This window comes from Pantherophis guttatus, chromosome 1, assembly GCF_059756535.1.
Source record: "Pantherophis guttatus breed Tessera chromosome 1, ASM5975653v1, whole genome shotgun sequence".
Classification (NCBI taxonomy): domain Eukaryota; kingdom Metazoa; phylum Chordata; class Lepidosauria; order Squamata; family Colubridae; genus Pantherophis; species Pantherophis guttatus.
In genome coordinates this window covers 324,119,379-324,145,303 of record NC_142063.1, presented here as the reverse complement: position 1 = coordinate 324,145,303, position 25,925 = coordinate 324,119,379, and the positions used below count along the sequence as shown (strand labels likewise).

Below are 25,925 nucleotides of genomic sequence, written 5' to 3'. Positions count from 1 at the left end.
AACTCGCGCCACACTTGGCCAACATGTGATTGGCCGATTAGTGGTTCTATCAACGAAACAATGAAAAACGCAGGTTGATTGGTGGTGGCTTTTCCAATCAGGGATAGTGTGGTATGAACAATTGGTATTCTTTCCTGTGCTTTTAAAACTCAGCATTATGTAATTAATTACATAATTAACAGTAATTAATTCAATAACTTCTATTCCTCCCATCCCTGGAAAATCTAGGAAGGGCTGAAACTCATTACCACTCATTCCCATCCAGCAAAACCCTCATAAAAGGCTCATCCATCCCTTAACGACAGGATTCCATCCACACATAAAGCTGTCAGAATGGATTTTTCATTGTTTTATATATTTATATTGCCTCACTTTCCTTTTAAGGAGGCTTTAGAGTTTTGACAAGCACTTGAATAAATAAATCCATGTAGCTTTCCCAAGTGTTTTCAGAAATGGTTTGCTATTTTCTTCTTCCTAAATATTGTAATAATAGCAACAAGTATCCTTAGCATAAGGAATAAGGAGCTGCCCCTTCTCCGGCCAAACTGTTATTTCTGGAAAGATCATATAAGCTACATTTGGTGTGAGGAAGCCTAGTACCTACAACAGGGGTCACCAACCCTTCGGACCTCAGGGACCCCTAAATTCATAATTTTAAATCCCGTGGACCACTAATATGAATCCAGCTAAAATATCTGTAAGACTGTTCTTCATGCATCTCTCACTTTTGGGAGTCCACTGGAATGGGTGGCCACATAAAATTTAATAAATCATCGTTCACACACCCTTTCAGGAAGGATCAGCTGTTCTAATGCTTATAGTATCTGACTCCACTCATTTGTCATCTTATGAGTTATAGTTTATAATTTCATGTATTTTGCTCCTAAGAATAAAATAAGGACCAAACACAAAGCTGCCTTTATTTTATTTGTTTTATAGTGGCCATCTGTACAGCCCCAAGGCAGGAAACCGCTCTGAGCAAGCTATTGACTGTGCAGGGAAACACCTTGGCAAGAAGTTGATGGAGGTCTGTAGTGGCAGAGTTGTGTGGGCCAGACAGCTAAAAATCACTAATTCACCCCAAAACACACATTCCTGCTGCTTCAGGATAGCCAAATAGCTGTGATTATATAGATGTCTGCAAAAATCAGGATGATGGGACATGAGCCAGTGACATTATACAAATGGTACAAATTCCATAATCTGTCAGTCATGTCCAATTTATATTATTTTCTTCATTTGAATAAAGTCATGACTTATGACATACATCCTACTCCAAACATACACAAGCATACATGATTGGACATACATGGTAGATGAAGCTAAATTAAATGTGCTGGGATCCCTGCCCTTATCTTAACATTTTGTGTAAATCAGGCCACCAACCTAACCATAATTTGGTTTCTTCATGCAAAAGCTGCTATGTGAACCCAGCAATTGGGTTTTGTTAATCTGGATTTCATGTTTAGAAAACTGCATGACCCTAGGATTCAGGTCACACTGTCCCTAATCATACAACACAGTTAACTGGATCAAGAGAAAATTAAAATATTGTGTAAATAGCTTAGTCTAGCCAATGATGGGTTTAGAAGAGTTTGAGCCCAAATCCAAAGGATGTTTGAGACAAAGTTAATTTCCCCGGAGTACAGAACTAAGTATTTAACTCTTAACGAGTGGCCAGCGGGGGTCAGTCATATAAAGCAGCTTATGCTGATACTAGGCAACTTGCTTTCATGCAAAATCTTGTGTAATACTTGAGACCGTTTTCAAAATAGCTTCAAGATGTGAACAGCAAATCCCCAAACTGAGATTAGAAGCGTGCTGCACCTTAGCTGGCTGGCTATTTCTCTAATGGTGTGGTCTCAGTGCAGCGTAATTTCTTATGGGTGGATGTAAACACTTTTCCCAGCTAATCTGAACCATGACTCCATTTTAGCCACGATAGTTTTGGAAGATCTGGAGCCTCTTCCTTATTTTACTGAGCATAATTCTCCCACATACCAGAGCAAATGCTTCTAGGACAGTGATGGCTAACTTTTTTGCCTTTCTTGGAGCCTGGGGAGGGCAAAAACGGCCTTCCCCACCCCCCAAAGGCCCTCCGGAGGCCAGAAACAGCCCATTTCTGAACTTCTGTGGGCCTGGAAGGCCTGAAAATCAGCTGGCCGGTGCGCGCATGCACGCTGGAGCTGAGCTAGGGCAATGCTCGCATGCCCAGATACGGCTTCGCGTGCCACATAGGTTCACCATCACGGTTCTAAGAGGACTCTTACCAATCTGGTACCATCCAGAATTCTCAGTTAGCATGCATTAGGACTGATGTATCTGGCACCAGTTACTTCAAATATTTTGGACAAACATTTTGGACTCAGTGGTGCTCTTGCTGTAATCAGTCTCCTTTCTGGCAATCACCTCCTGGGAATTTGATGTATATCATAAAGAGCAAATTCTCCTCATTCCTTCAAGACCAGAAGACTAAGGTATGCAAGTATTATGCAGAATTTCAACAATCTGACCATAAGAGTCTCTCCACGCAGTCCTTGTGCATCACCATAGCTATTTAGGGTAAGTATTCTTGCTCTGTTGCAGGAGTGAGCAACCTCAGGGCTCAGGGTTATGCATCCCACAGCTCTCATTTCTGCCTCCCCCAGAGCCTGCTCCTACTAATGTACACCTATAACAGGTTTAATAGTTTTTTTAAAAAATAAACTCCTCCCCACAAGTAGGAAAAATAATATATATGTTCTCCTCCAGCCAGATTGCCTCACTGCACCTTTCTTTGTGGCTTTTCTGCCTCATTTGTTCCTTTTTTGTTGCCTTTTTCTGCACTTTTCATGTAGACTTTCTTTTCCCTAAACCTCTCCCCCTCCCCCCCTCCAAATGCTAAATCTGATAACCCTCACATGGTTGCCAATACCTGCTTCAGTATCAGATACTATCGCCTGACTGAGTCCTCATTTTTTCCCTGAGCTCAGTTTCAGGTGGGTCCAAAGCAAGATTCAACATGCAGCTTTCAGGTGACAGATTAACAGATATTGGGGGAAAGTAATGCTAAAGCAAATTGTGGTGAAGTTTCAGTTATGGTCATGCAGGTTAATATACTGCATTATTGCAAGAGCATTTTTTTTAAAAAAAAATGTACAAGCAAGTCTTTTGGTTTGAAGGAAAACAGGTTTCAATACTGCAGCCTTTGGAAACAAGCTGAGTTCTAAAAGTATGCAAGAAGCCCCTGTGATCAGGAGAATTTGCACATTAGCCTTCAAGCTATCCACACTGGAATCTGTCTCTATGCATTAATCTATCCCAGGAATTCCAGAGCATAAGGAATTGGGGGAAAAGAAGGGGGATATCATATGAAGCAACTGATAGCATAGCTGCCCACAAATGATAGACATAGCATTATATACTTTTGAGAGACATCTATGGAAGAAAAACAGGGAGCAGAAGAGGAGATCATGCTTGAATTATCCCTCTAGGTCAATTTGGTCAAATCAGCTTGCACATATAGTTAAAAGGAAATTCTTGGAACAAGAATCTCTATTCACAGCTGCCTAGAGAGAACAAGGAAGGAACTGCTGGCCTTCTATCGTTTTTTTCAGCAAGAGCTCTAGCTGCCCTGGAACCTTGACTGTTTTTATCTTTTCTTTCTCTTTGGCTTGTGGCTGTGTCCAGCGGCCTGGGACTTCCCTCTGCAGGGATGCAAGCAGCTGTGTAGCAGCACCAAACATTAGCACAAAAGCAGCTGTGGAGCAGTCCCATTCTAAGAGTCATGGCCTTCCTGGATTCATTCAAAGCGCCGAAGGTGGTTGTAGAGAGACTGCACGTATGTGAAGACACACATGGGGTCTGGTTTGCGGCCCATCAGCATCATGTCCTCCACTTCAATCAAGCGGTCACAGTTGGCCATTTTTCTACAAAGGGAGGCAAAGCATCAGATTTAGGAAGGAAGGCAATTTGGAAAAATTGGAAATCGAAAAATGGAGGAAAACTATCATCCAAGGCGGTAAGTACCAACCCACCCTCTTACAAAACTTTCCTCAAAATTAATGTCCTCATGTTTTTCATTATCAGACATGGGTTTAAAAGGGTAGCCTTCTTAACCAAGGGAAGTTAACAGCTCTGTGCAACTACTATAAATTTAGAGCAGGCAACTTATAACCATAGCATCCTACTTGCTTGGTTTGCGTGGTTTTGGGGTGAAGTTTCATCTGTACGCTGATGATACTCAGCTATACATCTCCACCCCAGACCACCCCAACGATGCCCTTGCTGTGATGTCTCGCTGCCTGGAGGCCGTGCGGGTCTGGATGGGGAGGAACAGGCTCAGACTCAACCCTTCCAAGACCGAGTGGCTGTGGCTTCCGGCGTCCCGATATAGTCAGCAGGTGCCATCGCTGACTATTGGGGGTGAATCTTTGCCCCCCACAGAGAGGGCTCGCAATCTGGGTGTCCTCCTGGATGCACGGCTGTCTTTAGAAGAGCATATGACGGCCGTGGCCAGGGGGGCCTTTTATCAGGTTTGCCTGATTCGCCAGTTGCAGCCCTTTCTGGACCGGGACGCCTTGCGCACGGCACTCACGCCCTTGTCACCTCCCGGCTGGACTATTGTAATGGTCTCTACATGGGGCTCCCCTTGAAGAGCACTCGGAGGCTCCAACTGGTCCAGAATGCGGCCGCGCGGGTGGTTATAGGCACAACTTGTTGTGCCCACATGACACCCCTCCTGTGCGAGCTGCACTGGCTCCCAGTGGTCTTCCGGGTGCGATTCAAGGTGTTGGTCACCACCTTTAAAGCGCTCCATGGCATAGGACCCGGGTACCTTCAAGACCGACTTCTGCCACCAATAGCCTCCCACCGGCCAGTTCGCTCTCACAGAGAGGGTCTCCTCAGGGTGCCATCGGCCAAGTTATGTCGGCTGGCGACACCCAGGGGGAGGGCCTTCTCTGTGGGAGCCCCAGCCCTGTGGAATGAACTGACCCCAGAAATACATAAGATCTCCGACCTCCGGGTATTTCACTGTGCACTGAAGACCCTGCCAGGCCGGGCTATCAACATAATAATTTTAAATTGGGGTATTTTAAATTTCTGGGGTTTTAAATTGAGCCGAATTTATTTAATAATTTTAAATTTTTAATTGATGTTTGTCTTGTGTTTTTAAATAGGCTGTACTGTACTCCTGAGTCCTTCGGGAGAAGGGCGGTATAGAAATAAAATTATACTAATACTAATTATACTAATACTTACTCAGCTGTTGTGAATGCCAATTCAAAGTTCTCCTTGCGCTTGGTGGGGTCCAATGTGTGGTATTCAAATGCTTCAGGGAAGAAGGAGTGCACCAGTGCACAGAAAGCCATCCCATCATTCCAGCTAGAGGAGAAGTTCTGCAGATCTATGTGCTGGAGGACGGGGAAGGTGGAGGTGGGGAGGGTGGCAGGGCACAAGAAAGGGAATGCAAGTACTGTAATTCAGGATAAGAATCTGACAGAGTTGGGGTAGAGAAGCCTGAATTTAAGTATCTGCGGGGAACCAGAAGTTGTACTACTTCATATGGGTTCACAAAGTGAAACAGTGAAGAAGTGGGGAAGGGATGCAGTTTACAGAATTCCTTACCTACCTTGTAGCCAATAGTTTTGGACCGACACCACTCCAAGAGGATTTGCTTGATGCTGCTGGCACTGGCAACTGCAAAACTCTGGGATCTTTTGAGTTTGGTCCGGCCTACACTTTTCCCCCTGGACAAATGAGGGACACAAAGAGAAGGAATCAATGCTGTCATCTAGAGGGGTAGTACTTTAAATGGAAAAACCAGCTCCTCTGCCCAGAATTTTCTTATTTCATCAGAGGAATGGTCACATTTGAATATCATTATCCTGTGTATGCGATGAACATCAGAAAACTGAGGGAGTGTTAGCCTTTACCTTCCCATTCAAATCCCTTCTCTCCCATTCAATTCCTCCACATTTTACTTTAGCATAAGTAAAACAAATGTTTTTAAGACCTTTTTTTTCCTGCACGCTGGTTGGAGAACATGGCAATGATTTGTGCTGTTTTGCGTTAACTAAAGATGCTGCCTAAGTAAACTGTTGAAACTAAAGTAGGAACTATACTATGCTAAGGATTAGCCAATTTTACATTTTTCTTAGAGTTGTTGTGTTTTTACCAGAACAGAGCTTCTGGCATAGCCTTGTCCTGCAGACAAACAAGTGCAAACCATTAGGCTAGAAACTGTGACCTGATTTAAGGCAGCTGTTTTTAGATCCCCTGAAGGTCTTCTCTGAACTAACTCTCTAAAAGTTGAACTGGACCCAAGGGAGCAACTTACTTTCCAGTATCCTGCTCAAACTTCTCAAAGAGTGCTCTCCTAGACTGAGTCTCTGAGGTCCGGGGAAGAGTCTGAGATCTCACCAGTTCTCTTCGCTTTTCCACTTGTCGATGGACTGAAGAAGGTGAAGAGTGAGACTTTGAAGCCTGGGTTTGTTGGCTTGTGACACTGCCCCCACAAAAAAAGACAGAAAATAGATTTCAAAAGAACACAGTTGCAAAGGATGACTCATTGGGTTCTCCAAAATGGATGCAATACAATAGCTGGATTCATATAGTATGCTACATCAGGTCCACTACATATTGTACACACAATTTGGATCAGTAGGCATATCTGAAATTTTAAAACCATGACATGGGCTCTCTCAAAACACAACAGCCAGGGAAGATATGCATAGTAAAACAAAACAAAACAATGACCACTTATTCAAAGGCTGAAACTACACTTAAATAGGCTGCAGTTCCTACCATTTTTGTTTTCTGTTATTATTTATTCCTATGTAGGGCCCAGAGTTTTGAGGATGCAATGGCTAAGACGCTGAGCTTATTGATCAGAAAGATCAGCAGTTCGGCGGTTCGAATCCCTAGCGCTGCGTTAACAGAGTGAGCTCCCGTTACTTGCCCCAGCTTCTGCCAACCTAGCAGTTTGAAAGCACGTAAAAATGCAAGTAGAAAAATAGGGACTACCTTGGTGGGAAGGCAACAGCGTTCCATGCACCTTTGGTATTTAGTCATGCCGGCCACATGACCACAGAGACGTCTCGGGACAGCGCTGGCTCTTCAGCTTAGAAACGGAGATGAGCACTGCCCCCTAGAGTCGGGAACGACTAGCATATATGTGCGAGGGGAACCTTTACCTTTATCTTTAGGGCCCAGAGGCATTCTTGAAAATAAAGATTATGCTTGGGGGTGGAGCTATATTCTATACCATATATTCTATAGCACCAAGACAAATTCCTTGTGTGTCCAATCACACTTGACCAATAAAGAATTCTATTCTATTCTATTCTATTCTATTCTATTCTATTCTATTCTATTCTATTCTATTCTATTCTACTCTACTCTACTCTACTCTACTCTACTCTACTCTACTCTACTCTACTCTACTCTATGCTAGCTTCCCATTTATGTTTTTCCCAATTAAAAAAAACTTGTGCTAAACTCAATTCCTACATTATGACTTAATGTAATGTGAGATATAGCTACAGCCAAATATAGTTTAGTTAACAAACCCTGTTTAAACAAACCAAACCAATGAGCTTTTTCCCACTGGCCATGACCGTAGCACAAACATCTCTTCATAACATTTTCAGGGAGTAAAAGCAGACGGCAAATGACAACATGGACACAAAGATGTCATCATACAAACTTTGTGAACTTAGAGGGAAACAAGTATGAAACAGTGGCAATGCATATGACGTTACCACACCTGTGTTATTAGTTTAGTTTTATCTTGGCACATATTACTGCCTTCTAATAATATTTTTCTGCCATATATCCATAACACTGCAACTATTTTGTCCCCTGCTTCAGAGTGAGACAGGCTTAAGGCTTCTTAGCTGTACTAATGTTGAAGCAATGTTTCCCTTCTTTAACACAGGGGTTCCCAACTCCCAGGCTGCGGCCTACTACCTGGACATGGCATGTTTGGAACCAGGCCACATGAGTGGCTGGCTGGTGCACACACACAGCTCAACTTGCCTGAATGGCAGGCCGGCGTGGATATGAGAAGCTCAACTTGCCCAAGCAGCAGGCTGATTCCCCTCTACCCACCCACCCCCGCCAGGCCACCAACCCATAAAGGTTGGGGACTGCTGCTTTAACACCATCCGAGGGCAGCTTTAAGATGTGCAAAATCTGTAAGGCTCACCTTGGTGGGAAGTCAAGAGTACTGCAATGACTGGAAACAGTGCAAGAAAAGGGAAGAATATGGCATAATAGGAAATGGGGACAGCACATTTCACAGTGGTACAAATTTTCCACAGGTCAGCAGTGGGGAAAAGGCCCAATGTCTATTCCACCCAATAGCATGTCCATGCTTTGCCCTTATTACAATAAAACCCAAAGAGCAGATACTTGCAAATCCAAGAATGTTCACCTTTCACTAGATTGGCTTCCATAGCTTACAGTCGATGTGGATTTTGTCCCCGAAGAAAATTTATCTGCACAGAAAATTAAATAAAGAAATTGGGTCTCTCCCAGATCATTGTCCTTCAGCATTTGTTTTTGAGGGGGTGGGTGGAATGCCACGTTTGTGTATAGGGAGAGAGGGAATCATGCTCTGAATAGAGAAGCGGCTGGGATTTGCAATTCACTGATACTGATGATCAATCCACCAATGTCATATGAGAGGAATTCTTTACTATCTAGATTTCACCTTTGAATTACAAACCCAGGAAAGGCAAACTGATGTTTAATCTGGATCAGGATATAAAGTACTCAGATAATTTTTTTAGGATTGCTTATATTACTAAGATTAAGTACAAATGCATCAAAATCGCCTAAAAAAATAGATTCAGATTTTTATTGGTCACCATATAAATATATTTGGACTATATTAAAAACTATGCAGTTCAGCACATTTAGGACTTCAAAATGATTCCAAAACAATGCTTTGAACTCTGGGTAAGCATTGAACCTCTCTGCTAATTAAAATAGCCACATCATTTTCAGACCCTGCCTGAACTTGAAAAAAAGATGGCCCTAAGAAATTGAGCCACTAAAAAAATCCTTAAACAGCAGCAATTTTTTTTCCAGATTTATATGGAAGCCTAAAATAAATTTAAAAAACAACACCCAAGTCTATTTTGATGAATAACAGAAGGGTGCTGTGCTCATTTTCACAAGGTCTGAAGCAGTCCGCCTAATCAATTTTTGAATCATGCAGAGTCCTATTATTTCTCACAGTGGCTCCTGAAGCATTTCTCTCAGTGGCATCTGGAGTTGGAGTGGATGGAGTGGATGCAGAATAGAGTCAATTATGTCAAAATAGTGGGAGTGACTGGAGATGGAAGCCCATCTCCTTTTCCACATATGCAATGTGCACAGTGCATGATAAACAGGGGCAAGGCTTCAATTGTCCTGCTGCATCCACTTTGACATTGTGGAATCTGCTGCAGACACCCATGTCTGGGATCAAAGCCCATCTGAGGCACATTAAGGCAGAAGTTCCTTAGCTGATGACACTATAAGCATGTGTTGAAATCAGCAAGATGGCAGTGGTATGGTGAAGAGCAGCCCATGTCTTCACCATGCACCAAGAGTCTACCCACTTGCTAATTTTGAAGATGAAAACAAACTCCCCCTCCAAACTCCACCCCTTTTGTTTATGTGTCGTGATATCACACAATGCACAAATCAAAGGGGTACAGCTTGTTTCAGAACAGCATGGACTGTTTTTATCATTTTGTTAAATCCCTCTGATCTTGCGGACACCTCTGCTTCCACTCTAATTAAGCCACCTGGTTTCCATACAACTTCTAGTCCCCAGGTCTTCATCTTTCAGTGAGGGGTACCTGTTCTTCAGCCAAACATCTGCCCGATACAAATGTCAATCAGGCAGCATTTGCACAAAGACTGTTGAACATTAAAAAAATATTATTATTAAAACTCTATGCCGCCTATCACACCAAGGTGACTCTAGGTAGCCTACAGTCATATAATTAAAATACAATATAAAACATTAAAATAAGAAATAAGAAATGTATTTAAAATTCAGATATTTGAAGGTAAATGTATGGAACCTGAACATGGAAGCCTTTGGAAACCTATTTATTGTGTCAGTTTTTCCATACCATGGTATAATAGCATAGAAAAGTATTATTCAAACATAATGAAAATATATGCAAACACATTTGCCAACCTGAAGTAAAGGAAGCATTTGTTGTCCTCACTGAACTCACGTTCCAGTTCTTCGCAGTGCTTGCGGTTGAACTGCTAGCACCTTTCACCTCTTTTTCTTTTTTTTAACAAAGAGCAAAAAATGTCATTTTGTTTTATAGAGAGAAGAAGAAAATCAGAGCTCAAAATTAGACCGTTAACCCATCAAGCCAGGTTAGATCCCTCATATCAAAAGGCTATGTGTCAACAAGTCAGCATTTGCCCAACAGCCCATTCGACTAGCATGAGATTCTATGTGAGTGTACAAATGGTTTAATTTTGTAACTAAGTTAAATATGTTGTGGGAATGCATTGTGAGAGATAACACTTCCCAGAACAAAGCCCTACTTCTCTGATGTTTTTATTTAAAAGAAAAGGACCGGCCCAATTTTAATGCACAAAAAAGTTATGTTTTTCTTTCTCACATTTACCCACAGGTTTAGCTCTAAGATATTTTTAAAGAGATGTGTGAGGAAATGGATGCAATGGGACACTCCTGGGTTACTGATGAAAACCACTTCCAGTAATTCCATCATATTTGGAGTCTTGTAGAGAACTTCTCTGCTATTCATTAAAGAAGCCACAGCTTTTTTTTCAGGGGTTATGCAGAGTCCTGAATAAAAGTGCTCCCACTTTAAAAGTTGACTCACCATATGACTCTTAGGGTAGTTTCTTAGGATATGAAGAAAAGAAAACTGCTTTAATCAATAGCAGAGAGGCACTGTATTCATGTGAAGTTCAAAAGCATTTCTTCCACATCATTTTTAAAGGGTGCATAGCGCTAATAGGTACCTTTGCACAGCTAGACTTGCACAAATGGGGATTATTTTACCTGCTTGAATCAATGTTTTGGACACAGTCTCATTATGAGCATTGCTCTGCTGCCCACCGGGAGAGTTTGGCACAGTTGGCGAGCCAACCATTTCTCCTGAAAACGTTTCCGGTACTCTAGTTACTGCAGTAACAGGCTGGTGGGGCATCCGTGAAGACATGGCTGGAGCATGTGCCTCAAGAGGAGAATCTGAAAAGTGAAGAGAAGAGTGTTTCTTGGTTGAGACTAGCCAGAGCTGGTGAGGAAAAGAGCAAAACTACGTTGGGATCAATTTTTTTATTTAAAATTCTACACTGCCTCAAATTTTCCAGGGAGTTCTTTGTAAATACTATTTTTCTTAGAATAATATCATTTAAGGAAGGTTCAAACGCCACAAATATGAGACTCCTTTAAGCAAAGTAAACAAATGGCCAACTAATTGTCTGATTACAGCATATAAACAACAAGAACACCAATCTCCAACTTTTTTCTGACAATACAGCCCAGTAAATTCCATTTTTGATGTTTATTGGGATATGTTCAGATATGGAACCAAGAAAATTTATGCTTTCATCATAGACTTTTTTTTTAGTTGTTTAAAAGACATTCATGACTTTGTTTATGCTGCCTAAAGGAGAATATTTGTACCTCAGGGCTGAAATGAGGCACCCTTGGTACTCTCTGAGCTTGGTTGTTTGCAAAAAAATGTCGGCCAGAAAAAAACCAAGCTCAGAGAGCACCAAGGACTTTTCTTTTCAATAAATGTCTTGTTTTAAAAATGGATCGATATTTATTTAGGAAATCATTCCTATATACCCACTCCCCATTTAATGACTAGTTCCATTCCAAAGACCAAGTTGTTAAGCAAAATGGTTGCTAAATAAACACATACAGATAGTCCTCAACGTATGACAAGCCCAAATTTCTGTTGTTAAGTGAATTTTGCCCCATTTTACAACCTTTCTTGCCACAATTGTTAAGTGAATCATTGCAGTTGATAAGTTAGTAACCTGGTTGTAAAGTGAATCTGGCTTCCCCATTGACTTTGCTTGTCAGGAGGACGCAAAAGGGGATCACATGACCTTGAGACACAGCAAAGGTCATAAATATGACCTTTCAGTTGCCAAGCATCTGAATTTTGTTGTTTTTTTTAATTTTAATTTTTATTATAACACAATATGACAAATACAAAACATACAACATATATATATGGTGGTGGTCATTTATTCATGGTGGTCATCTTCTAATATTTACATTCTCCCCCGTTTCCCTTTATACTATTCCATTTTCTTCTTGTCACTTTCTCTTTTAATTACACTGTACTTCTTAACAATCATATTGATTTTATACATTCTATACATTATCATATTCATTCTTTCCATTTTCAAATTTCACCCCTATTTTTATTATCCATTATTTCTAGTCTCTAACCACTTATACCATTTGTGCCAGATTATATAATATTCCGTATTTTCTTTGAGCTCTTTTGTTAATTTGTCCATCTCATCACATCTGAATTTTGATCAAATGACCATGGGATGCTGCAAAAGTCGTAACTGTAAAAAATGATCATAAGTCACATTTTTCTGTGCTATTGTAATTTTGAATGATCACTAAATGAACTGTTGTAAGTTGAGGACTACCTCTAATTGAGAGAGGAAGATGCTGCAAAGAACAGTGGTTGCTGGCGTCTTATCCAGATAAAATTCTTGTACAGCTATGGCAGCCTTATTCTCACTCTGGCATGCATGATTGTCAGGCATACTAAATTTGGTTGTGAATGTGCACATTGTTCAGAATTTTTTTTTATTACCATCGTATTTGCTAATGATCACTAAACAGAGGTAGTTGATAAATAAACTAAATAGGGTACTACATACAATGGTCTTATTCACATATTTTTAAAAAATCGCCCTCTCCTAAAACATGAAATACTATTTCAGTTTGAACCATTATAACTTGTTAACAGAATGCTGGCCATCCACCTGGGTTTAAGCTCAATGTGGTAAACGTCAAAATATTTAGTGATTTAAAAGACATTCTTTATTTCCTTCCTAGCTTAAATGGATATTTTCCTTCTTGTACTCTAGGCAGGAAAAAAAGAGCGAATCAAACTTCCAGAGCCTGTGCAGTATCACTCGAAAAGCCAGTTTGACTTTCACCACATCAGAAACTGGTAAAAATTTATGTTCTCACTAAAAGAACTTCCTTTCCTTACCTCCTAACAACTGATGCCCATTCTCAGTTATGGCTGAATCAGGAGTTCTTTTGTTCATAAAGTTCTTTTCATCCTCAATGTCCAAGCTCTGCAAAGGTAGAAAGATAATGCACACTGTTACAAGCATTTACTTGGGGGGGGGTGTAAAAAACACCAGAGAGCAGATGGCCATCCCAGATTGGAAACCCCCAACTTCCAAGTTTGCCAAAAGGAAGAGGACGCATTGCATTGTTGAAAGGGAAGAGAAGTGCCTAGAGTAGACTGATGAGAATTTGCGTCTGTGCTCACAAAATACACAAAGCTAAAAGAACAAACTTTATTATGGCTTAGTCAATTCTGGGAACCCAGCCAATTTTGATTTACATACCCTGGTTTATGGCTTACAGTGGGTGTTTTATTTAATAAAATATGGGTCATACAACCTATGGATTAATGCAATATGTGATCTAAGTAAGTGGCTTAAAGCCATCCCACCAGAACATGTACTTATGTTTTTGTAGCTACGTTTGTTTAAAAAAGATTGGGGAGGGAAGATAACATACAATATGTATGAGGTACTAGTAATGTTATTAAATCTAAATCCATCTCCTCTGGGGGCCAAGAATAAAAGCTGTTCCCCAGTGTACATTTGATTTGTTTTCCTGTAAATCAACTGCTTTAGTTCCTCAGTTGTAAATTTTAATTGAATTTCATCCACTCTGCTTGAAAATACCTCCGTGAGATTCTTCTGTATTATCCTCAACAACATCTGACTAAAAGGATGCAAGTCTGTCCTCAAACCAGCATTGCCCATCCTAAAGGAGAGGGACTGAAGGTGGCTGGACTTTGCTACAGAGTAGCATTACTGGCTAAACCTGGCTTAAACTCTTAAGTATGAAAAGTTGTGGCATTTAAAAATGAATACCTGCAGCCCGGAAGGAGTGTTGTTGCTATCGATTCATATTTTACACTTGTGGGAGAAAAGCAGGCAGAGCTGGAGGGGGAAGTGGAGTTAAGCATGTCATCAGCTTAGAATTGTTAGGTTCCCACAAGTGGTCCAAGTCCACCAACCTGAATTCCATTGACCCTTATCCTGTGCCAGTTTAGGATTAAACTTTAGTCAGCTAGATTTTTGTCTATGGGCTTGAATAAATCTTCTATGCTGCAATCTAACAGATGACCCTGATTCTTTGTGCCTGATAACACTTACCACTACACCAAATCATGTCCTGAGAAGCAGAGTTTCTGAAGCAGAGGCCATTTTGAACCCCCCCAAGAAACAGACAAGCTTATTTCTTAATTTACAAGCAGGGGCATCTATATAGAGAGATGAGAGAACTGAAGATGGCTGCTTTGACCAAGCAAGCAAAGCCCCACACTTTTCAATAAGCAGTAATGCATATATTAGAATGGGGTGGGGCTTCAATCATACAGTCATGGCTGCATCTTGACAATTTTTTAACCTCCCTCAGACAGCTCTGTTTATAGGGTTAAAAAGCCTCTCAACCTGGGGCAATGTACAATTCCCCAAATCTACACTTGGATTAAAACAGAGAAGATTAATAGAGAAGATAAACAGATCATCAAAACTAAAAACCATGAATCGCAATATAGTTATATATAAACTGATGATCTGAATATTAAAAACCAAAGAACCAATTCAATGTGCAGTAGAATACATTAGTCACAGCAACCTTGTCTCAAAGACATGATGGAACAAACATTTGGAAATGCAGGAGAGGAAAGGGCATTTGAAAACCTGGGGAGGAATAATATTATGAGGAGGAGTCAGCAATTGAAAACAAATGCTCTTATAGATTACAACCTCCAACTGAACAAATACAGGAAAAGCCCCAATTGATTAGGCAATACATTATTAGGTTCCTGGCAGAAAATAAGAAAATTAATTCCACAAGCCTGTAACGGAATTTGACTTTTCATAGTTCTGATTTGCTTGCAATCACAACTCTACAAATTTCCCTCCCTATCTACATCTCTGCAGTGTTTTTGCTATCTACAAAATAAAATAAACCAGAGGAAAAACACATGTGCAAATTGTTACTAACATTATTGCTGCAATGCCCTTCAAAGACAAGTTATACTTTATTCAATAAAACCCGATCTTACAAGCTGTGGTTATGCAGATGTAGCCATTACCTGATTTTCAAACTAGTACTCTTTATATATTTAAAAATTAATTTCAAATGCAAAATTCAGGAGTTAAAACACTTTATTCCTCTTTCTCTTCTAATTCCATCCCGAAACAAATGATCATAAAATGACCTACAGAACTATAAGCTATCAGACCGAAATTCACATCATACTACAAAATGCATATATATGGAGTTAGGGTTTGGCTTTAAAACTTGCTTCTGACACTTAGGGGACAATTACAGAAGATCTAACTAAGCATCTGCAGAGCATTTTCTCTGTAGCAACAACCAGGTTGTCCATTTCTTTATTCATAATATCAGCTCAGGAAATAATATCCAACTACAGAAATTAGTAGAATACGGGGAAACAGTGATGGTTGTTACAGCTACATATTATGCTTCCTTCTAAAGGAGCAAGCATCTCCTTTCATGTTGAGAGCCAGGTAAAGTACAAGGAGCATTTGAGGCAGCACAGCAACTGAAATGGACTGGTGACCATTGTATTGCAAGCAGCAGTTGACAGGAGCTCTGGGTAATGTCTTCTACTACCTAGAGTCAGGGACTATAGAGGCAATTAATGGTGGGATCCTATTGTAGTCACAGTCGCTCATAACTCAGAGGGAAATCTCAGATGGCCAGGTCAGCTCTGAATCCATTCTTTTCCACCTAATAGCATCAAGTGAAATTGTGATGAGGCCCATAATAGTGAAATAAAACTTCACTCAACAGCAACATTCCTAGAACATCATAAAAACTAGTCTAGAGCCAAAATAAGCCAAGGGAACATGATTAGCTCTCCTGAAGTTATACGCTGGTTGTGAACAGGCATCCAAACCAGTCTGATCTTTTTCCTTCTTGTGCAGAAAGTTTAACTTCAGCTGTTTCCAAGTGTGAAGGATCATCACACATCACAGTGAGATTAAAATGCTGGAGTTAAGCTCCAACCAACTTGGGAATCACTCACGAGACCATCATAGATTTACAGGAACAAAATACGCATCCCTCAAAAATCCTTACTTCATATCCCATTGCAGCTGTCAGCCTTCAGTGCCACTTGGCGTAACATACACCAGGACTATTCCCCAGAAAAGCCATTAATCACATTGATAGAAATGGAGAGGATGTTTATTGCACTTGATGGCAGTTCAAGGGAGCTCCAGCTGCCAGTGCTCTTTCTGTTATCCCCAAGGCCAGGAATGGGGCCTAGCTCCTTAGGATGACATCACTGTTAAATAGTCATGACATCCACCATAGTTCCAAGCCGCAGCCACCTGAATAATACAGCACAGAAACAGTGCACTGCTTCCCTGCTTGAGCTCAAAAAATCCACACCAGATTCTGGCTGGAGGCTGCATGAAGGAGGAAAATGTCCTAGCCAAGGAGATAAACAATGGAAGTCAGACTTTAGACTGATTGTTCAGCCAGATTTTAGTCTGTTGACTAAAAGAAACCTTGAAAGACAACTTTGTGAAGAAGGACAGACCTGAACGCCATTCCATTTATTGGCATGATGTTGGAGGCTCTGGGCAATTAAGAGCATAAGGAAAATGCATCAATAATGGTACTTCATCACTTACCCAGGTGGTCCAGATCACTGCCAACCATGTGGCTGGGTTTATACAATATGCTCAATATTAACATTGATTAAAAGACTCTGTTTGAATAACATGCTGTATTCAAACAAACAAAGTGTATTATATCTTAACATAATGGCAATTACATATCAACAACACTTAGAAATAGGATTGCTATATCTGGGTTGCAAAAGTCAGAATGACTATTAGATGGCTGCTAGGACTCCAGGATCACACTGCTGCCAGCCATTAGTCATATGAATTCTGGCAACCTTGATATGGTAGAACTATGGTACTAAAACAAGGACTAAGAGGACCAAAGGATAGCCTGCCTCTCCCATTTCATTTGTTTTGAGGTTCTTATTTGTTCCTCCCAGTTTCTAAAGGAAAGAAGAGATATAACTTGAATTCTGGGTGCTCAAAACGTGTTTGTTTGCAGATGTTTCATTACCCAATTAGATAACTTTCTTAGTAGAAGCATAAATGATATAATAGTATTAGTAAGTAATAATAGTATTGACTATCTTCTCACTTTATAGCTTGCTTTTTTGTGCACAAAACAAATTTTAATCTGTATTTTAAAATTGTATTTTAATTTTAATACAATTAAATGTAATTTTAATTAAAGAAAGATCAATACACTATTTGTTAAAACCAATTCAACTAACAATTATGAGTTTGATGAAAAAAACGAGTCTTGGCATTTTCCAGGACTATGAACTCAATTGTTATCCAGCTTTATTCTCTTCAGATTCCTCAGAGCACAGGACAGTCAAATGGTGAACTCAGAATTCATATAAACTAGGAGAGTTACCACATTTGGGCATTCACACTAAAGATAATTTTGTCTCCTGGTGATTAGAAGTGGGTTTGGCCTTTTTTTGACAATATTCTTGGAAGTAGTGGGCACTCCTGACTCCCTTAATTTTATTAACACTTCAAACAATACTGATATTGCATTTGTGAGTTAGTAATGGATAGCTTGGCACATCAATAAATACTCATGGCTGAAGCTTATTCCAGGTCTTGGAGCTACCAGATCTGGGCTGCAAAAATCCAGATCTCTTAGAGCTGTGATGACGAACCTATGGCACATGTGCCACAGCTGGCACGCAGAGCCCTCTCTGCGGGCATGCAAGCCATCGCCCAGCTCACGTCCAATGTGCATGCACGCCTCCCGCTGGCCAGCTGATTTTCAGGATGCACAGAGGGCAGGGCGCATGCAGGAGACATGTGTGCATGCACAGGAGGGAACGCAGGGGAAGCGGCGTGCACGTTCCGGAAGTGCGGAAAAGTGCCCATTTCCAGCCTCCGGAGGGCCTCTGGAGTCCAGGGTAGGCTGTTTTCGCCCTCCCAGAGGCTTGGGGAAAGCCTCTGGAGCCTGGGGAGGATGAAAAACGTGCCTCCCGGAAGTTCCGTAAGTACGGAAACAGGCCCATTTCCAGCCTCCAGAGGGCCTCGAGAGCACGGGGGAGGCAGTTTTCTCCCTCCCAGAGGCTCGGGGAAAGCCTTTGGAGCCTGGGAAGGACGAAAAACGGGACTCATGGAAGTTCTGGAAGTGCAGAAACAGACTGATTTCCGGCCTCCGGAGGGCCTCTGGAGGTGAGGGGAGGCTGTTTTTGTCTTTCCTGAGGCTCGGGGAAAGCCTTGGAGTCTGGGGAGGGCGAAAACGCCCCCCCTTCCATGGTGCAGGTTGCTAAAATGTTTTAATCCCACCCCTCGCATGTATGCGGGAGGGATTGCGTACACATGCGCAGGGGGGCATGCGCACATGCATGGGGCAGTGCATTGCATTATGGGTGCCCGCACAGATGTGCGCTATCGCATGTGCAAGGGTGCGTTTCTGGCACCCAAAGAGAAAAAGGTTAGCCATCACTGTCTTAGAGGCTCCTCAGTGGTTATTTTAATTTTTTGCAGTCCCATTCTAAGCAAAAAAAAGCAGTCCTTCATTTCTAGGTGATACAGTGTTTTCTCGAAAATAAGACTGGGTTTTATATTAATTTTTGCTTCAAGATGCATTAGGGCTTATTTTGGGGGGGAATACGGTTCTAAATGCGTCCGTCTGGCTGATGATCTTAACTGGGGCTTATTTTTGGGATAGCACTTATATTACAAGCATCCTGAAAAATCATGCTAGGGCTTATTGTGTCTTGTTGTGTCTTATTTTCATGGTAGCTGTGATAACTGTAATTTCACAACTGCAGCTAATACTCCAACTATGGCCCTTCCCAAGCTAGTCAGGTTATCAATGATTTGATGACATCCATCTTGACTTAAACATAATGGGCTTCTCCGGGAATTTATAGGGAGGTGCTACTCAGTTTTTGGCCAGAGAAACAGAGAAATTTAGGAAACCCCAAGATTACTTTGCTGGCCATTCCCGAAATGTGCACTGACTGTTCCCATAACTCATTTCTAAATTAAAAAATAAAATAAAAAGGGTTAAATGGGGGAGTCAGAACCCCTTGAAACTGGGCTATGGCAGCTTTTTCCCTTTGTCAAATGGGGGAAATGAGCAAAGATAACCTAATGCATGATTAACCTTCAGAATTCAACCACCACAAAATAGAATGAAGGCTACTAGTTGATAAGGCTTTCAAAAACATTATTTAGGGAAAGAAGGGGATCAAGTCACCATTACTAACAAGAGCGCTACCTGGAACCTACTCTTCAGAGAGTATACTGAAGCTGAACAAATGAACGAACTCAGCTGCTATGGTAGGTAGTCAATTGATTTGGTTAAAGGCCAAAGACTATAACTATGGATAGTCAAACACAGTAGAGCCAAGGGGTTGTTGTTTTCCTGCTTTGTTGAGGAAATTTTTAGATAAGCCTTGTGAGTTGACTCAACATCAGGGATCTTGTTACTATATATTCTCATGGTCTGGTGCTTAAATCCAGCTTACTCACACTTGGTAGAGAATGGTGCATATGTGGCATAGGTGCAAATAAGGCTGATAACGTTCTCTACTATGCATGGAATGTCTGGGGAAACTTCTTTTAGCTATGTTTCCTTTTTTTGTACCTATAATTAATTTTTCTTATTTTTCTTTCTTATTCTTTCTTGCTTATTTTCTTCAGCGTTGCTTAGCCTGAAAAGAAACCGCTTGATAGGTCTGTCTCAAAGGTGCTTTTTCAAAAGCCAAATAGACTTTTTTTATTTTCCCTTGAAGACGTTTGAGCGAACCAGAACTGAAGCTTTGCTTGATCTTCAAGGAAAAACAAAAAAAGTCTATTTGGCTTTTGAAAAAGCTCCTTTGGGAAAACGATGAACTGGATGACTAAGAATCTCCACAGACAGACAGATCTGTCTATTTGGCCTATCTAATTTCTGTAACATTTGGCTTCATAAAGACTGTACAAAGACCCCCCCTGCCACAGGAGTCAATTTCTAGCTATTTGGGAATGTTGGAGGAATATATTGAGATTGTGAGGGTAGGGGCATAGGTACTGTATATGAATGTTGCCAGAAAGAGAATTAGTAAATCCTAAAGGGAAAGATAAAGAGTGCTATGCTCTCAAGTTTGAAAATTTCCAGTTTGAGAAATGTCCTTGGTAGATGATGGATGCTGGACACCATGTCCCAAACCAACATATATTCTTCTATTCACAGGCTAAATAAATGACTGATAGTTTATGTTTCAAGTCCAAAGCTCTTTCCAATTATTACATCTGCCATCATCAGCCCAAATTTAGAAAATAAACTCACGGGATCCCACCAATCTTCATAGAGTTTAGGAGGCAGCAGGCTGCAACACCAGATCTGAATAGGATCTGAACAGTATATATATATTACGTTGTGTCCTGGAGTACATTTAAAAATGAGAGAGAAAAATTACTTGGAGCATATGTAGAGTGTCTTTTTCCTATCATAATCATGACCTCCAATTCAACCCCTGGCATTTCGCTGAGAGAATTATTTGCAAGGCAGATCTATGCAAAGAGACATCTTTGCTGTGTTTATACAGTACAGCATACATTAGGTCATTAGAAGACCTAATGGCTGCATTTATAAAATGTATAAAATCTTGGTAAATGTTTTCATAGTTGTGCAAATGGAGATATTTGAGATAATTTATGGTTGAAAAATATATTTCAGAACCCCCCCCCCAATGAGCTCCTTTAGAAACTGGGTTGGGTGTATTGTACAAACACAGTCCAGTATGTGGTAAGTTACCCTCAGGCTAATAGGTGTGGACAAAGCACTCCAGCAGACAATATTTTTCCATTTTTGAAAAGAGGTATGTAGGAGACGTAATGGTGCAAGTCCCTTGCTCCTTTCAGACAGCTCTTAAAGTAGAGGTAAACAATCAAAGATACAAGACTGAATGTTATTTTTGGCACCAGATGCACCTTCCCACTGTTCTCTAGAAACTGCACAGCAATTCACAAAACACATGAAAAATGGTATCTAAAATCTTATATAGACTTATCTTACTTTAAAAGGAAACTGAACTTCAGTCACCAGGGAATGATGGGAGGGGAAGAAAATTCTTTCCCTTCCCACTTTACATTACCACAAAATCTATTGTAGCCTTTGCCCCTTCAAAGCAAGTTAAGGGTAATTCCCAAACTATCCTGGTTTTAAGTCTCCTGGTTGGATTTTTGAAGAAGCAGGCTAGGAAGGGAATTGATGCTTTTTAACTTTAATGCTGAGCAAGACTTCTGAGAATACCACGGACAACCAAACAACTCAATCTAATGTATCATCAAACAAAGCAACCTGAAGGTCTCACTCAAGGCACAAATGAATCAAATTATCCTACTTTGGACAGATAACACAAAGATCTTTCTCTCTAGAAAAGGTTCTAATGCTAGAAAAGGGTAGAAAGGAAGAGGATGACTAGCAGCAAGGTGGTTGGATTCAATAACAGTGGCAATGAGTGCACTGTTGGAAGAACATGGGTGTCAAACTCAAGGCCCAGGGTCTGGATCTGGCCTACGGGATACTTAGATCTGGCCTGAGGGCCACCCTGAAAACAGCGAAGGACCAGCCCGCAGTGACTCAGCCAGCAAAAACAGAGCTCGGGAGGGCTGTGTGTGCCCCTCCCAAGCTCCATTTTCACTGTCGGTGGGTTGCAGGAGGCCATCACAGCCGAAAACAGAGCTCGGGAGCCCATTTTTACTGGCAGAGAACTCAGGCCACCACAGGCGCCCCCAACATGAGTGATGTCAACCTGGCCACACCCACCCTGGCCACGGCCCCACTAGGTCAAACATAACCCTGATGTGGCCCTCAATGAAATCGAGTTTGACACTCCTGACCTAGAAAAATAAATTAGAGACAGTTTGCCATGGAGAAAATCTGTCTATGTAGGCGCTAGGAGTTGAGAAAAAACTTGATAGTGCATAATCAAATCATCAAAGCTATCTCAGATGCATGGGGACTGATTATGCTTATTTGAGTGGAAGTCTTTCTGATGGTCTTCAGTCATTCTCTTTATATGGATGAACAAGTCACATTTTTGTTTTCCACTGTCTTTGAAAAGCATCATAAAATAATCTTGGTGTAATTTTCTCCCTCTTGTATAACCTACTGAACTCAGTTACAAAGTTAATCCATTCTCTAACTTCACTCAAAGCCGTAACTTTTGGATAACATTATTAAGCCTCAAAAATAGCCAAGGTGAACACAAAGCAATTTTAACATCCTGGGCAAAGAGAGCAGCCATAGGGTGTTTCACCAACTTGGTGTGGTGAAAAAACAACCAATTCGCAGTCTGAAAGTTTGAGAGAAAGGAGCTTGTCTGAAGCACCTATTGAGATGGAAAAGGGAATCCCTTATGTGAATTACAATAGGCCAACTCTACATTGGACAGATGTCTGCACAACTGCTTTAGCGCCAGTCAGCTATGTCTCATTCAAGGGAATTGTGGGAGAAAAAGAAGAAAACCATGATTCACAACCAAAGGAATCAAGAGTTGGAGACGGTCTCAAAGGTCATGTGTAATTAGCTCCCTCTGGCAGAAAACACTCTGTCCTCCTGGCACCTGGGCTCATCTTTAAAAGATTCTAGTGAATGAATCACCACCTTACAAGAGTGTGGCTGAGTTGATATAACATACCTGGTTAGTAAAACATAATCCTAGTCGGCAAATTCATAAAGCATATTAGGCCCAAACAAATAAAGCACCTGAAGTCTGGTTCACACAACCTATTGGATTTGTACAACACACTGAACCACAAACTTACAGCATGAAACAAAGCAGTCTGCTCCATTTTCAAACAGATTGAATCAGTTAGGATCAGCTTATTTCAGAAGGAATCCAGTGGCATCTTTTCAGACTAACAGGTTAAACTGAAAGCCGAAAGGTTTTGTGATTAGCACAGCCCTCATATAAAACCCTTCCTTGTAATATGAACTCACTGGTTCTGAAACACTAAGCAAATCTGTTCGTTTAATTACAGGAAAACTCTTTAAATACTTGAAGAAAAAGATTTCATTGCTTCTTATTGTCCCTTCTCCTGGCTGAACATCTCTCCTTCAACAGAGGATTTGTTCCAATTCTTTTACGGAAGGATCCTGCTGTCTTGGAAAAACTTTCCAAGCCAGAAGGATATATTATGATCACGCTTAAGAGCACACTTATACCCGTGTCCAAAGTTTGATATTAGTGATGAAATCAAGTCTGTAATTAAGAAAAGCCTGATCCGAAATCAAATCCCGCTTTATTTGAAAGATAATCTGCTTGATTAAGAAGGATGGCTTCTTTTTGCTTGGGCGACGGCAGGCGACCTGCCCCTTCTAATTTCCCCAAATTCCTAGCCCACCATCGCCCCGCCTAGCAGCAACCAGATCTCAGTTTAGCGCAGTTTCAGACATGCGCAAGAAGTCAACGCGCTCGCAGGGAGCGCTCCCACCCCTCAAAACCGGAGACGGGAGGGGGGGCGCAAATCGAATTGCCCGCAAACAAACCCCGTCCGCAACAAAACACCCGCAGATTCCACACACGTACAAAAACCCGCCCCAGCACGGGACCCAAAAGGGTTCCCAAGAGAACCACCAATCCAACAGCAGAAAGGGTTAGTTAGCCCTAGGGACTTCTCCCGAAAACTTCCACCGCTCCGCCCTGGACGTTCGGTTAATATTGAAAGATCCAGGTTCGGGGAGAAGGGGGGGGGCGTGGTATCTTCGTGCAGCGCGGGACGTTCCCCGACGGAGCGTACGAGAGCCCCCTTCTTCCTATCTGCGACCTTCTGGGTGGAGCTGCAAAGCAGAAGTTAAATCGCACAGGGAAGAAAGAGGAGGGAAGGGGGCGCTGGAGGTCGGGGGATGGAAGGGAAAAGCCATAGATCTGTGCAAAGCTCGGGGGCAGAAAGGCCGAGGGCAACCGACCGGCTCAACAGAGCGCCAGGGATCCCTTCCACGCGGGGTAGGAGATCCAAGTTATTTCTGCATGCAGCTGTCTGACGGACGGCGCTTTCCCGCTCCTGCCACACGGTTACCTGACTCTTGCTGGAAAGGGACAGTCTAGCGTGGCTGGCAAAGCGGCTGCTGCTGCTGCCCAGTTTCGGCGATGCCGCGAACGCCGTCGGAGATACCGGCTTAGAGACCAAGACGTCGGAGAGCCCGGCTGCCCGGCTGAGGATCTCCACCTGTTGAGTTAAATGCTCGACCTGGGTCCGCAACTGCTGGTTCTCTTGCTGGAGCTCGGCTACGGTGCTGGCCAGCGGGTTGGCCAAGCGCAGCACTTCGGCCACCTGCCGGTCCACGCCGTTCTTAAAGACCTGGATATCCACGTGGATCTCCTTAACCGCGCCGCGAAGCGTTTCTTCGTAGCGGCCCAACGCTTCGCACACCGTCTGGGCGTCTTGGCTGTTCAGGTCCGCGATGTCGCTCGACGACATCCGCGCCGCGCTCACCTCCATGGCGGCCCGGCAAATGGGTCTTCCGCCCCACCCCCGGTTAGTCCAAAAAAAAAAAAAAAAAAAGCGCCTTTCCTCTTCCAAAGAACAAAAGTCCCGGCCGGTCTGTCTAAGCCGAGCGCCCTTAGAACGCGATGCCCGCTTTCAAGCAGCACTAAAGCGCCCTCGGTCGCTTCCTTCCCCGTCTCTTTTTGCCAGCGCCAACCGCTCTTTTTATAGGCGGGTGGGCTGGGCGGAAGGAGCAGGTGGGAGGGTGCAAAAGGAAGGTTTCCAGGGGCTGATAGGGGCCGGGCAGGAGTACACCGAGCAAGCGGTGCTGCCCGGCTATTTCCCCTTGCCTGAGCAGACCGCCCCTTCGGAGGAGGAGCTGAAGAGGAGGGGAGACCGGCCGTGTTTGAGGCGGGGGCCGAGCTGGTGGCTGCGGAAGGAGTGGCCGCCTCGCTCCATTCTGAGGCGCCGCCAAAGGAATCAAAACATTCCCCAGTAAGGTTGTAAGCTTCGTTCCCCCAATGTCTGGTCTGCTCAGGCAAACACCTTGTCCCTGCATTCACACACCATGCCGGGGATGGGTGGGTAACCTTGATTAGTCTTTTGTGGGCAGCCTGTTGGATGAATCAAACTCATTTGGTTAATTTATGTTCGGTGTGTTGTGTGATTCCAGACAATGGTTTATTTTGAGTCATTCAAACTAAGGGGTAGGCACTGTTTGGTTCACCCCAGAACCTTAACCCAAAATCGAGGTTCCCAGAACAGAGTTGCTGGGCTCACTTAACTGTCTCTGCTAAAAATAAATCAAGTTATGATTTAATAATAGCCCATTTCACACAAGATGGTAATGCAACGGCTGGGATCCGACAGCGCACTAAACTCTGCAACCCTGTTTCGGCCTAGTTTAGTGCATTGGGATGACTAGGGAAGGCAGGGTATGGACAGTTACCTTATATGCAAAGCTAAAGGCCAACAAGAGATTGAAAGAAAAGTGTAAAAGGGGCTAAATCTGTTCACAGCACCAGGTGGTTCTTTCAAGTTTATTCTACAGAGGAAGAAAAGGTCGACCAAATTCAGGAAGAGGCCAGCAGGGCTAGTAGTGTTCAGGAAACCGTAAAAGATAAGCTTTTTCTTTCAGG

The 25,925-nt window shown here is 42.2% G+C and overlaps 1 protein-coding gene across 2 annotated transcripts; it reads right to left on the bottom strand.

Annotated features, from left to right (window-relative positions):
- Positions 1–910: 910 nt before the first annotated feature.
- Positions 911–25,153, bottom strand: SMTNL2 (smoothelin like 2). Of its 2 annotated transcripts, none has more exons than XR_015731612.1 (9): positions 24,379–25,153; positions 13,227–13,314; positions 11,030–11,218; positions 10,181–10,276; positions 8,417–8,480; positions 6,320–6,487; positions 5,608–5,729; positions 5,242–5,393; positions 911–3,908 (listed from the first exon to the last, which is right to left on the bottom strand). XR_015731612.1 is itself a non-coding variant. In XM_034421082.3 (9 exons), exons 1-9 carry the CDS (start codon positions 24,799–24,801, stop codon positions 3,782–3,784), a joined length of 1,425 nt encoding a protein of 474 aa, XP_034276973.2. In that variant the 5' UTR covers positions 24,802–25,153; the 3' UTR covers positions 911–3,781. The 2 variants fall into 2 exon arrangements, 1 of the variants encoding a protein (XP_034276973.2); XM_034421082.3 differs by having other exon boundaries at positions 5,612–5,729.
- Between the last annotated feature and the right edge of the window lie 772 nt (positions 25,154–25,925).

Bases quoted from the DNA above. Each gene is read 5' to 3' on its own strand.
- SMTNL2 (XM_034421082.3), bottom strand. From the start codon at position 24,801: ATGGAGGTGAGCGCGGCGCGGATGTCGTCGAGCGACATCGCGGACCTG. The intron at 13,315-24,378 runs GTAACCGTGTGG...CTACCTTTGCAG, and splicing joins CCCTTTCCAGCAAGAGTCAG to AGCTTGGACATTGAGGATGA. The intron at 5,394-5,611 runs GTAGGTAAGGAA...CCCGTCCTCCAG, and splicing joins CCAAAACTATTGGCTACAAG to CACATAGATCTGCAGAACTT.